General features: G+C 46.6%; 2 protein-coding genes across 10 annotated transcripts in view; one reads left to right on the forward strand and one right to left on the reverse strand.

The window, feature by feature from the left end:
* Positions 1 to 6,951, forward strand: part of INTS10 (integrator complex subunit 10) — a 203,639-nt gene extending 196,688 nt beyond the window's left edge. For all 3 annotated transcript variants that reach the window (XM_033915345.1, XM_033915356.1, XM_033915365.1), the window contains one exon: positions 6,583 to 6,951. In XM_033915345.1, coding sequence (XP_033771236.1) covers positions 6,583 to 6,739 — 157 coding nt within the window. In that variant the 3' untranslated portion in view covers positions 6,740 to 6,951. The remainder of the gene's footprint in view (positions 1 to 6,582) is intronic.
* A 4,899-nt stretch (positions 6,952 to 11,850) lies between these two features.
* The window catches only part of HGSNAT (heparan-alpha-glucosaminide N-acetyltransferase), a 141,221-nt gene continuing 139,641 nt past the window's right edge, over positions 11,851 to 13,430 (reverse strand). For 5 of the 7 annotated variants that reach the window (XM_033915428.1, XM_033915382.1, XM_033915374.1 and 2 more), the window contains one exon: positions 11,851 to 13,302. In XM_033915428.1, coding sequence (XP_033771319.1) covers positions 13,121 to 13,302 — 182 coding nt within the window. In that variant the 3' untranslated portion in view covers positions 11,851 to 13,120. The remainder of the gene's footprint in view (positions 13,303 to 13,430) is intronic. The other 2 variants (XM_033915399.1, XM_033915390.1) reach the window with 2 other exon arrangements.

Here is a 13,430-nt window from a genome sequence, read left to right on the forward strand (position 1 = left end):
ATCCTCGACTTCGACAGCGGTACCACAGAAATCGGCACCGTCGGCTTCGACGACGCCCGACCCCACATCGGCGCCGCTGGCGCAAGGTAAGCCGGCTAAGAAGCCTACCCCTTCCCTCGAGCGCCCACCAGCCACAGTGGCGACACCGACCCTGCCGGCCTCGAGCCGAGCCCGAAAGCGCTCCGTCCCGATTTCGGTGAGTGCCTCATCATCGGCCTCCTCATCGCCGGGACGTAGAGCGGCACCTAAGGAACCGAAGAAAAAGAAAGCGGTTCCGGTGCCTCCCCTGGATGACCGAATTGCGGCCATCCTCCAGGGTCAACTGCAAGACCAGCTGAAACGTCAGCTCGAGCAACTGTTGCCTACTATCCTGGCACCGCTTCTTCCGGTACCAGACCGGCCCGAGCCCCGTACCGAGCCACCGGTGTCCACCCCATCGGTACCTATTAATACCTCCATGCCGATTCTCTCGGCCCAACATGCCACTGCGGATCCTCCTCGGGACCGAGCGGAGCACCATTCTTCCCGGGACCGGGACCGACGCCGGTCCTCCTCCCCCGGTACCGTTTCGGTACGCTCTGGGAAATCTTTGTCCAAGACTCACCATACCGACCCTTCCACCCCGGTGTCGCGTCATGCACACCCGGAGGTCCGGGACCCAGACTTGTGGGAAGAGTCTCCCCCCGGTACCGAGGAAGATCTCTCCTCCTCTGATGAGGATCCCTCAGCTCCTGATGCCACCTCCAGGCCTGAGCAATCCTCCTTCTCAAAGTTTCTCAGGGAGATGTCTGCCGCCCTATCCCTCCCTCTGGAATCAGACTCCAAGAAATCCCAAGCCTTTCTAGAGGCTCTGGATTTTGAGCAACCTCCCAAGGAGTTTCTTAAACTACCCGTGCATGACATCCTACGGGAGACTTTCTATAAAAATTGGGAAAACCCCCTTACAGTACCTGGGGCCCCACGCAAGTTAGATAACCTTTATAGGGTTATCCCTATTCCAGGATTCGATAAGTCACAACTTCCCCATGAGTCCCTCCTGGTTGAATCCACCTTAAAGAAGACTCAGGGCTCCAGTGTCTATGCCTCCACCCCCCCTGGCAGAGAGGGTAAAACCATGGACAAGTTTGGCAAGAGGCTCTATCAGAATGCCATGTTGGCCAACAGGGCGAACAACTATTCCTTCCATTTTTCATTCTACATGAAACACTTGGTCCAGCAGTTGTCAGCCCTCCAGAAGTATCTCCCAGAGAGGAAGATCCCACTTTTTCAGCAACAAATCTCTGGTCTCCTCCAATTGAGAAAATTTCTGGTCCGCTCGATATATGATTCCTTCGAGCTTACCTCCCGTGCCTCTGCCATGGCTGTAGCCATGCGCCGCCTGGCCTGGCTGAGAGTCTCAGACTTGGACATTAATCACCAAGATCGTCTAGCCAACGCCCCTTGTCTTGGGGATGAACTGTTTGGAGAGTCCCTGGATTCCACCACCCAAAAACTCTCTGCGCATGAAACTAGGTGGGACACCCTGATTAAACCAAAAAAGAAGGCTCCGCCTACACGTCCTTACAGGCCTCAAACCTCATACCAGCGCAGATTCTCAGCCAGACCACTCAACCCGCCTTCCCAACAGTCTCGGCGGCCACGGCAGCAACATCACCAGGCGCAGGCACGTTCTCAATCCACTCAACCTAACAAGCCTCTGCCTTCTGCTAAGCCGTCTCAGCCCTTTTGACTCTTCTCTCCAGGGCATAGCCAGTCTTCCACCTTCGCTACCTCTTCCACAACCAATCGGAGGTCGTCTCACCATTTTCTCCAGCCGTTGGGAGGTCATCACATCGGACCAGTGGGTCCTCAACATCATCCACCACGGCTACTCTCTCAACTTCCAGACTCTTCCACCGGACAACCCTCCCGTAGAGTCTGCTTCTCATTCATCTCAAATCCCCCTCCTCCTGAGGGAGGTTCAATCCCTCCTTCTTCTCAATGCCATCGAAGAGGTACCTCCAGACCAAAGGGGTCAGGGATTCTACTCCCGCTACTTCCTGGTACCCAAAAAGACGGGAGACCTTCGTCCCATTCTCGATCTCAGGAACCTCAACAAACACCTCGTCAAGGAGAAGTTCAGAATGCTTTCACTTGCCACGCTCTACCCTCTTCTCTCTCAACACGACTGGCTATGTTCCCTGGACCTCAAGGAGGCCTACACTCACATCTCCATCAATCAGACTTCTCGCCGCTACCTGCGTTTCCAGGTACACCACCTTCACTATCAGTACATGGTGCTTCCCTTTGGCCTCGCCTCATCTCCCAGGGTATTCACCAAGTGCCTGATAGTGGTAGCGGCCTTCCTCAGATCTCACAACCTCCAAGTGTTCCCCTACTTGGACGATTGGTTGGTGAAAGCACCGTCGCCTCAACTTGTGCTACAGGCTACTCATCACACCATCACTCTCCTCCATCTCTTGGGGTTCGAGATCAACTACCCCAAGTCGCATCTGCTTCCCACCCAGCGACTTCAATTCATCGGAGCTGTTCTGGACACCACTCTAATGAGGGCTTTTCTTCCCTCCGATCGTCAGTGGACCCTGCTCCATCTCTGTCGTCAGGTCCTCATGCATCCCACCATTCCTGCCCGACAAATGATGGTCCTCCTGGGCCACATGGCATCGACAGTTCATGTCCTTCCTCTGGCACGCCTCCATCTCCGGACACCTCAATGGACTCTCGCCAACCAATGGTCACAAACGACGGATCTTCTTTCTCATCCCATCTCTGTGACATCATCTCTTCAGCAATCTCTCCAATGGTGGTTGAACTCCTCAAATCTTTCCAGGGGTCTACTCTTTCATCTGCCCCCTCACTCCATGACCATCACCACAGATGCCTCCCCCTATGCGTGGGGAGCCCATCTAGGGGATCTACGCACCCAGGGTCTTTGGACCCCACAAGAGCGTCAGCATCACATCAATTTCCTGGAACTCAGAGCCATGTTCTACGCTCTCAAAGCGTTCCAGCATCTTCTCTGCCCCCAGGTTCTTCTCCTGTGCACAGACAATCAAGTCGCCATGTACTACATAAACAAACAAGGCGGCACCGGATCTCGCCTCCTTTGCCTCGAGGCCCTACGCATCTGGACCTGGGCCACGGCCCGCAATCTTTTCCTCAAGGCGGTCTATATCCAGGGCGAACAGAACTCCCTGGCCGACAATCTCAGCCGCATACTTCAACCTCACGAGTGGACACTGGATCCTCCAACACTCCACTCCATCTTTGCTCGATGGGGCACTCCGCAGGTGGACCTCTTTGCAGCACCTCACAATCATCAGCTGCCCCAATTCTGTTCAAGACTCTTCTCTCCTCATCGTCTGGCACCAGATGCATTCCTGCTCGATTGGAAGGATCGGTTCCTGTATGCCTTCCCTCCACTTCCTCTGATGTTGCGGACCTTGTTCAAGCTCCGCAGGGACAGGGCCACCATGATTCTCATCGCCCCTCGGTGGCCACGACAACACTGGTTCTCCCTCCTGCTCCAACTCAGCTCCAGGGAGCCCATTCCTCTTCCTGTGTTTCCTACTCTACTTACACAGCAGCATCAATCTCTACTACATCCCAATCTGTCTTCGCTCCACCTGACAGCTTGGTTTCTCTCGGGCTGACCTCTCCAGAGAATCTATCTCAGCCTGTCCGTCTCATTTTGGACGCCTCCAGGAAACCGGCCACCCTCCAATGTTACCATCAGAAGTGGACCAGGTTCTCCTCCTGGTGTCTACGGCATCATCAGGATCCCACCTCTTTGGCGGTGGAATCTGTACTGGACTATTTGCTCTCTCTGTCCAATGCTGGTCTCAAATCTACCTCCATCAGAGTCCACCTCAGTGCCATCACTGCATTTCACGAGCCTATCCTCGGAAAACCTCTCACGGCTCATCCTCTGGTTTCCCGGTTCATGAGAGGTCTCTTCAATGTCAAACCGCCTCTGAAGCCTCCTCCTGTCGTCTGGGACCTGAATGTGGTTTTATCAGCTCTCATGAAACCTCCTTTTGAGCCTCTTGCCTCAACTTCGCTCAAATTCCTTACCTGGAAGGTGCTTTTCCTGATTGCCATCACCTCTGCCAGGAGGGTTAGTGAGCTGCATGCACTGGTCGCTGATCCACCTTTCACTGTTTTTCACCATGACAAGGTGGTCCTGCGCACCCATCCTAAATTTCTTCCTAAGGTGGTCTCAGCTTTTCACCTCAACCAGTCCATTGTGTTGCCTGTCTTTTTCCCTAAGCCCCATTCCCATCCTGGGGAACAGGCGCTGCACACGCTGGATTGTAAGCGTGCCCTAGCCTACTATCTTGACCGTGCCAGGGCTCACCGCTCCTCTCCTCAGCTTTTTTTGTCATTCGACCCTAACCGTATGGGTCATCCTGTCTCCAAACGAACGCTTTCCAATTGGCTTGCTGCCTGTATTGCGTTCTGCTATGCTCGGGCCGGTCTGTCACTGGAAGGTGCTGTCACGGCACACAGAGTCCGAGCTATGGCTGCTTCTGTGGCTTTCCTCCGCTCCACGCCCATCGAGGAAATCTGCAAGGCGGCCACTTGGTCCTCAGTTCACACGTTCACTACTCACTACTGTCTGGATGCCTTCTCCAGACGGGATGGACACTTCGGCCAATCTGTGTTACAAAATTTATTTTCCTAATGGCCAACCATCCCTCCTCCCTCTTTGTTAGCTTGGAGGTCACCCATACGTTAAGAATATGCTGCCTGCTTGTCCTGGGATAAAGCACAGTTACTTACCGTAACAGGTGTTATCCAGGGACAGCAGGCAGATATTCTTACGTCCCACCCACCTCCCCGGGTTGGCTTCTTAGCTGGCTTATCCTAACTGGGGACCACGCACTCCTCCGTCGGGCGGGAAGGCACTCGCGCACGCGCGGTGCGGCCAACTAGAAACTTCTAGTTAAAAAGGTCCGTACCGAGGGCTCCGTCGGTGACGTCACCCATACGTTAAGAATATCTGCCTGCTGTCCCTGGATAACACCTGTTACGGTAAGTAACTGTGCTTTTTGTGAAGGGCTGGCCATGTTGTAATCTTATTGTGGAAAGCCTTAGAGTTAGTGATCTCGCCTTGGTGCAGGGGTGTCAAAGTCTCTCCTCGAGGGCCGCAATCCAATCGGATTTTCAGGATTTCCCCAATGAATATGCATGAGATCTAAAGCATATTCATTGGGGAAATCCTGAAAACCCAACTGGATTGCGGCCCTCAAGGAGGGACTTTGACACCCCTGCCTTGGTGGTAACGTTTATTTCATGGAACGTGTAGTAACACAAAAGTATGCTTCTAAAATATGTTAGTGTGAAAGAATTAGCATTATAAAATAACACTTAAAGTGATACTGACATGTCAGGATCTGCAGCAGATGAGTGCATTAAAGCCCTAGGACTGGCTGAATCTGTTGAACTTTTCAAATACTAGTGCAGGGGTAGGCAATTCTGGTCCTCGAGAGCCGGAGCTAGGTCATGTTTTCAGGATATCTACAATAAATATGCATGAGATAGATTTGCATCTCAAGGAGGCAGTGCATGCAGATCCATCTCATACATATTCAATGTTTGATACATCAAGGCTTTCATATTTGTAGCAAAAATGAACAGATAAAACAGACAAGAAAAGCTAAAAAAAATAGAAAAAACATTAAAATTTGTTAATTTTTATTATACATATTTTGTTTCTCTCCTTAACCTGTGAGTGAGGTCACATTCCAGTATTCTTCCCTAGAAATGATCTAGGTCAGGACTTAAGATCTTTATATTTTATATGGACATAGTCCTCTTTTTTTGTATGAATGAAATGTTTTTAAACATTTTAGATGAAGTTGGGCAAGATTGTGGTGGGAAAAAGGCAGTGTATTGGACCAAAAAAATCCAGTTTGAAAAACATGTTTCTTGCCTGCCTTTCTTTTACTCTCTGCCCTGTGCAACAGCGAGGTTCTCCAATTATATTGTACCGTGGAATGAAGTGCAAATAGGAAAAGAAGAGTCATTGTCAGGAACTGTCTTTTTACCACAATTGAACTAGTTGTAGTTTGAAGATAATGTCATGTTTTGGATTAGCTAACATGTTTTGAAAAAAAGGTTTGAAAGGGGATCTTAATTTTATGCATCCCAAATATAAATAGTTAAAATATCAAACAAACAATAAATATTTAGCTGCTTTCAATTTAAATGCCAGTTTCACGCTGGAGATCTTTATGCTTATCTAAAATTAGAATGATAAAATTACATTTTTATTTGAGGAATTGAAGGGTTTTATTTCTAAAATCTTCTTAGTCCAATGCAACCAATGTGGATATAGATTTATCAGGTTTTGGAAATAAGCCATTCAGTTGCTTACCTTAATATTCAGGTATGCTTCAGTGCTAATTGAGTGTATAAGCAAAGAGAATAGTGGAGAATATAGTTATGGAAGTTAGGGTTAGATAAAACTAATATTTCAGGTTTCAGAGAAACAATTTCACCTGAATATTCCAGTGCAACATTTTTTGTGTTAAGTGTGGTTAGTTCTTTGTGTTCATTTTGCTCCATTGTTCACTTTAGGCACCATACAGTAACCCGAGGCATCACCAAAGGGGTGAAGGAAGATTTCCGTCTGGCCATGGAGCGGCAAGTCTCACGCTGTGGGGAGAATCTAATGGTAGTGCTGCATCACTTCTGCATTAATGAGAAGATCTTGTTACTGCAGACTCTGACCTGAGGAAGATACTCCAGTCTGTGTTTTTGAAGGGTGGGACCAGGACCGAACTGTATTTGTAAACAAGCAATTTTTTGCTCGGAAAGAATGCATGCCAGTGGTATGTTCTGCATTTAAAAGACATCTTGAAATGCTGTATTTTTTAAAATTTTTTTGAGGGATGGCCTTGCAAACAGAAATCCAATGTTTTGTAAATAAAATACATATCCAGGAGATAGGTGATGTATTTTTGAAAAGTAATTTTTGTTTTCAGCTTGCTTACTTAGAAAGTACACAATACTATGTGGAAAAAAAATCCCTGTATCAGTTGACATGCTTCCAAGGCAGTGGTGCCAGCTTAAGGAAATAATGAAGAGGCATGATCATCAATCAGCACAGTACCTGATGCCCCATGCTGTAGGATGCACAAAAGGGAGAAAGAAAATCCAGCGTAGTCTGCAGTAAACAACAGCAAGCAGAAAACAAAGAACAGACTGCAGATAATGTACAAGATGCAGGCGTTGTTTATTAATAAATGCAGTAACATATACAACCTTATAGCCAACCAAGGGACCCGACTCCGATAACACGCCTTCCTCAGGGGTCCATGATGGTTAAGGTATAAAGTAAACTGCATAAAAGATAACAAACACCAATCACAATCAAATGGGGTCAAACAAGTCTTGCACAATGGCAAAAAAAGGTGCCATTGTGCAAGACTTGTTTGACCCCATTTGATCATGATTGATATGTGTTTGTTATCTTTTATGCAGTTTGCATTTTGTACATTATCTGCAGTCTGTTTGTTGTTTTCTCCATGCTGTAGGATTCCAGAAAAAGCCCTGGTGCATAGCTCTCAGTCACAGGACATTGCAATGGCCAAATTAGGCACAATGGGAAGAAGAGCTATTAAATGGGACAGAATTTCCTAGATACTTGTGCATGATGGTTCATGATGCCAGAAGCTCACCATTGGTTCCCAGGGGTAGTAGAATGCCTTTTTTTTTTTTTTTGGGGGGGGGGACACCCCCAAGCTCCATCCCAGACCCTCCCCATAATAGTATTAATTGTAATGCCATTGCTTTCATTCACTCTTCATATACAATATATGCAATATAATCTTATTAACAATATATAATGGTAACCATGCCATCATAAGCCTGCCCCCTAAACAAGTAGCACAGGCATTTTGCACAATAGCAAAACATTTGGGACCCTCTTCCCCAATGCTGTCCTCCACAACACCCTGATGCTTTCCAGGCCCCCCCTCCCCCCAGTGACTAGGCAAAAAGGTAGCTTTTCTAAAGTTAAGAAATCCTTTAAGGACTCTAATATGAGGAGCTAGGCTGTTCCAGGTTGGGTAAGAAATGGGACTAGGATCATTTTCAGGCTCTCTGGAGCTGGAGGGAGTGTCCTGATGGTAGATGTAGGCATATAGCATCTTGGGAGCGTAGCGTTCTTTGGGGTGTAGAGAGGAAGTTTGTCTGAGAAGTAGTTGCCTTTGAAAATGCAGTGTTTGGTTATGGGCAGCCAGTGGGCTGATATCTATGCTGAGCTTGTAGGTTTTTCAGTAGTCTTATTGCTGCATTTTGAACTTGCTGTAGTCATTTGGTGGTTTTTTTTTTTGCTGTAAGACTGTTGCATAAAGCATTGCAGTAATCCAGGTGTGTAAGGACAAAGGCATAGAGTAGTTTGGGTGAAGCCTTGTTCTATGAAATAGTTTATCTTTCGGAGTTGGGAGAAGTAGTAGAAGACTGAAGAGGCTTACTTGTCAGATGTGTCTGAGCACTGATTAGCTCAGGCACCGACAGGAAAATAAGGCTTGACAACTTAGACCTGTCAGAAAATTTTGCTGCTGTCAAGCAACCCCCTGGCATCAGGAGATATACCCACTTCCTCCTGCCACCACGCATTCCCCCCCCCCCCCCCCATCCCTTGTTTATGATGGCTGGCCAGAGGGGATGCCTATTCTGAAAAATGGCAGGCCTTCCCCTGTAGCAGGGCAGGGCCAAAGGCTCTGATTGACCCAGGATGTTTAAGGCCCCTCCTCTGTCAATTGTCTTCCTCTCAATTACAGATACTTCTTTATGTCCCCTCCAACAGTTTTTTTGTACCTCGCGTTGTAGGTGTACTGTGTTGGAATGTGAGGCCCTCCTGCAGGTGGCCTCTCCCATGCTCTGTACAGCTTCATGCTTCCCAGCCACAGGTTTTTGTGCCTCTCACCATAGGTCTACTCCTTCTCTTCCTCCTTGCCAGCTCTAAGGTCAGCGTTGAAATCCGTGGGTAGCGGCTGACCCAGAACATTCCCCCTGACGTCAGAGAGAATGCTTCCGGGTCATTGCATGTTTTTCCCCCTCGCCGGCTATGCAAATAACTAAAACCCCATGCAAACTAGCAAAGCGATTACTGCACTAACATTGCTTGGCTATGCACAAAAAATAAAGCAAGGGTTTTAGTGATCTGAAAAACCCAACAGGTCTGCCTGGGTTAAAAAAAAAATAAAAAAAATTATTTATTTAATGGCATAGATATTTTGCATGCGTTGCACAAAATATGTCCCATTAAAAATATCTGTCCCACCCTTGCTTATGACAGCCCTCCCCAATGACCCCTTGATCAATGTGGCAGCAGGAATCCTCCCCTCCACAAGCAAAAATCAGCAACAGGGATGACTATTCCTTCCATGCCGTGGCCCACCTGCCTGCCCGCCCCCAAATCCCCCCCCTCAACTACCTTTCAATGAAGCTGGGAGTAGGAGGGATGCTCAGACACTTCTCCAAGGACCAACTGTCCAAAATGGTGGGCCTTCCCCTCGCCAGTGCATTATCTGATACTGGGAGGGGCCTAAGGCCTTGACTGACTTAACTGAGCATATGCAGAAGAGCTAGCATCAGCAAATGAAGCATGGCACAGACTTCCTCACTTGGGGGAAACCCCTGTTCTTGGAACCCAGTTTGGGAATCACTGGTCTAGAATATCTCAAAAGAAAATCATGAAAGTAAGTGTTCTCATGTGCTAATACTCTGAACAATAAATGACTACTCTGCTCCCTCAAAAAAACAGGCTGCTTCAATTAGCAATCATTCATTTACTGTGCAGTTCCCCAAATATAGAATGCCGTAGAGTCTGTGGCTGCGTTCCAAACCTCAAGTTTTAGACTCACTTTTTAAATATTATTTTTAGAAATACATCAGGTTTAACTGCACATTATGGTTGACTTTTTTTTAAGAGACAGACCCATTTCCAGATGCAAGATTAAAATCATATAATGGCAAATCAGGCTAGAGTTTATATATGAAAATGTATTTATACCCTGTTTTATTTTGGTCACACCATCAGAAGAGATTATTGGAGGAAGACATCATGTTTGGGAAGATCAAAAAAAAACCTAAGTGAAGAGGGTGACCTGCAAGCAGATGGTTGGACACTTTGCAAAATAACCACGGGGATGACACTGGAGGACCTTACCAAATTAGCACAAAACCGATTTCTTTTTAGATCTATAATTCATCAAGTAGCTAGGACTTGAACACAAGTTGATGGCACCTAACCCTTTATATATTAATGTTTTATTAATATATTTGTTATAATTTTATACTGTCATGGGGCATATTGAAAATTACAAATACAAAAATGAGTAAAGTGAACTGATAAAAACATTACAAAGGAAAACCTAAGAGTCATGGTAACAGTTTGTCCATAATTAGTGAAATTCAGATTTCATTCTACACCTGGAAATGAACACCAGAAGTCAAAAGAAAAATATTTCAGAAACCTGGCACTGATTCAGCAAAGTTACTTTTCGCCATGGCACACTAAAAAAAAATCTCTTTTAAAAATACCTTGAAATAGTCAAAAAGCAGCATTCAATTAAGTTTTATGAAATACAGTGAATTGGATCCAGACTGCTATCTTTCACTGAACCCACATCAAAACCCCAACCTGTTTTCATACACAAGGTTTTGGAGAAACTGTAGAAATGGCTCACCTGAGGTCAGCATTGTCTCTGGACAATTCTTATGTATAGGAATTGGTGCTACAACTAGGCACAGAATTAGCACCTTCACCATCAGCATAAGAATTATGATTATCTATTCCTAATCTAGTGACATGCCCAAATATTGATACCAATTCCCTTTCTTAAGTCAATAGCATTTACTTCTAGTCTTTAAGGTCTTCAAGGATGGGTGTTCAAGATATCCTTAATGCAAATGCACGAGCACATTCTGTATACAGCCAGCCTCCCACTATATGCAAATCATGCATACTAATTAGGGATAGCCTGAAAACCTGAGGCTAAGCCAATCACTGAGTGATTTTTTTCCCCCCAGATTGCTCCGCTTTGCAAACCCCTACTGACTTACACAAATAAAGTATCAAAACGAGTCTTTGCACATGGCCCTGCAACCCTCTCCATCCCAGCTGTTGAGGACTGGAATGCCAGGAAGTTCTTCTTCACCCAAAGAGTGGTGGACACATGGAACGCACTCCCGGAGGTTGTGGTAGGGCAGAAGACACTACAGGGATTCAAAGAAGGTTTGGATAAATTCCTGAAGGATAAGGGGATTGAGGGATACGGATAGAAGTAAGGATAAGTTTTTTAGGGCAGGGAACACTTGACAGGTCATGGACCTGATGGGTCGCCGCGGGTGCGGACCGCTGGGCACGATGGACCTCTGGTCTGATCCCGGTGGAGGCAACTTCTTATGTTCTTATTACTGCACAAAAATGAGCTTATAGAAAATGTTCACCCTATCTGTATAAGTCACTGCATGTGTTGCTATTCCACATAAAGTTGTGTGCACTAGAGAATGACATGGGGAAAAATTCTGTCCCCGTCCCTGGACCACCATCCTCTGCACCACCCCGTCACTGCCCCGCTGTCTCTTTCACCGCCCCGTCCCCGTCTTCTCCTCTCCATCCCCCCACCTCCAGCACCCTTCACGCAGTCCAGCAGCTCCCTCCCACCGGCCAGCTGTGCATGTCCCTCCTTTTCCCTTACCTTTTTTTCTTAAAATGGCGATTTCTATAAGGCTACGAGCTGTATTACAGCCAGAGCCTTGAAGTCACATTGGGTTGCCTGCTAGAAGTCTCCTCTGATGCAACCAGAAACAGGAAGTTGCGTCAGGGGAGACTTTTACCAGCAGGCAACGCAACGTGACTTCAAGGCTCCGACTGTAATACAGCTCGTAGCCTTATACAAATCGCCATTTTAAGAAGAAAAGGAAGGAGGGAGATACATGGACGGACGGCGGGTGAGAGTGGTCTGCCCGTTGGAACGCTCGGTCACCGCGCGTTCAAGATTGTTCACCGCCCCGTGCTACCATTCACCGCTCCACAGGGCGGTAAATGGCCTTGTCCCCGAACTTGCGGCAACCATTTTTTTTGGTCACCATTTTGGCGGGTTAGCCGCAGCTAAACGCGGGTAACCGCCATCGTGTCATTCTCTAGTGTGCACATAGTAGCAGCATTCCAGTGGGCAAGGCTAGGGTGGGACTCACACTAACTTCAGAAGCATGTGCAAAACCAACATCAAACAGCTTGGGACCTAGGGCAGAAATTTGGGATGAGGCCCCAAAGCCCAGTCACAGGCTATATTTTCAATTTCAGACAGGATTAGGGCCTCCTGCAGCTTGGGATGCAGGACACTTGCCTTGTTTGTACCCTCACTAATACCAGCCCTGAAGATAACTGCTGTAGCAAGTGCAAATCTGTGTGCATAGTTGCACTTAGATAATTTTCAACAGCAAACTTTACAGATGCACAGAGTTTAAAAATTGTCCCTTATGCTGAAGAGTAACAGATTTCCTACCATTTTTTTGATTACTGTAGCCCTAGAAATGCTCTGGTTCATATTTCTGCTTCAGAAACAAAACATATATGATATGTACTACACAGTATTTTAAATAAGTGCATCTGGCTAGTGATCTCACCCATCCTGTATCCATTAAAAATGGAATTTTTGCATAGGTTATTGTGACATTCTTTAAGTTGCATCATAGGAGCAGCCATCGTGAACAAGTGTTACCTTATATAATAGGTCAGAGTTGTCATGTGACAGCATACACCATTCAAGCCAAGTGAATATTTCTGGTACTGTAACTCATGATGGTATCCCATCCATTAGTGCTTCCCCAAAATTACAAGCAGTTACAGGAAAGCTGCTTAGAAAATTTCAATCTACCACATGGACATTTCTTATATTGCTACATAGACTTTGCTATTCAACACATGAGCTTCAAACCTTTGAAAAAAAGTGTACAGTGGTTACAACTTTCTTTAAAAACACAGTTTCAGTTCCCAACTGTGTTTCTCCCCTGACTGGGATTTGAATAGAAAGCATGGTCCAAGCCTCTATTCATCTCTTCCTTCTGCTCACACCAGCACAGCGGTCCAGCTGTTCCATCAGATCTTCCAGAATATCCGTCGTTTGTAGAGTATGTACGATATCAGCACCCACAAGGAGGTTGCAAACAAGTTCTGGGCCAGGTGCTCACCATGTGACTGGCTGTCCTTCATCTTCCACTTAAAGGGAAAATAGTTTTCAAACACTTCATGCCCCACGTACACCAAAATAGAATTCATGCCTTTAAAAAAAAAAAAAAAAAGATCACAGTAAGTCACTTGAGAATGCATTTTTAGTTGCCTATAATGTACTGAGTTTACAAAGTCAGTTTCTTTGGCCTTATAAAGGAAAGGGCTTTTTTCTCCCCCT

Source organism: Geotrypetes seraphini, chromosome 1 (assembly GCF_902459505.1).
Source record: "Geotrypetes seraphini chromosome 1, aGeoSer1.1, whole genome shotgun sequence".
NCBI classification, from domain to species: domain Eukaryota; kingdom Metazoa; phylum Chordata; class Amphibia; order Gymnophiona; family Dermophiidae; genus Geotrypetes; species Geotrypetes seraphini.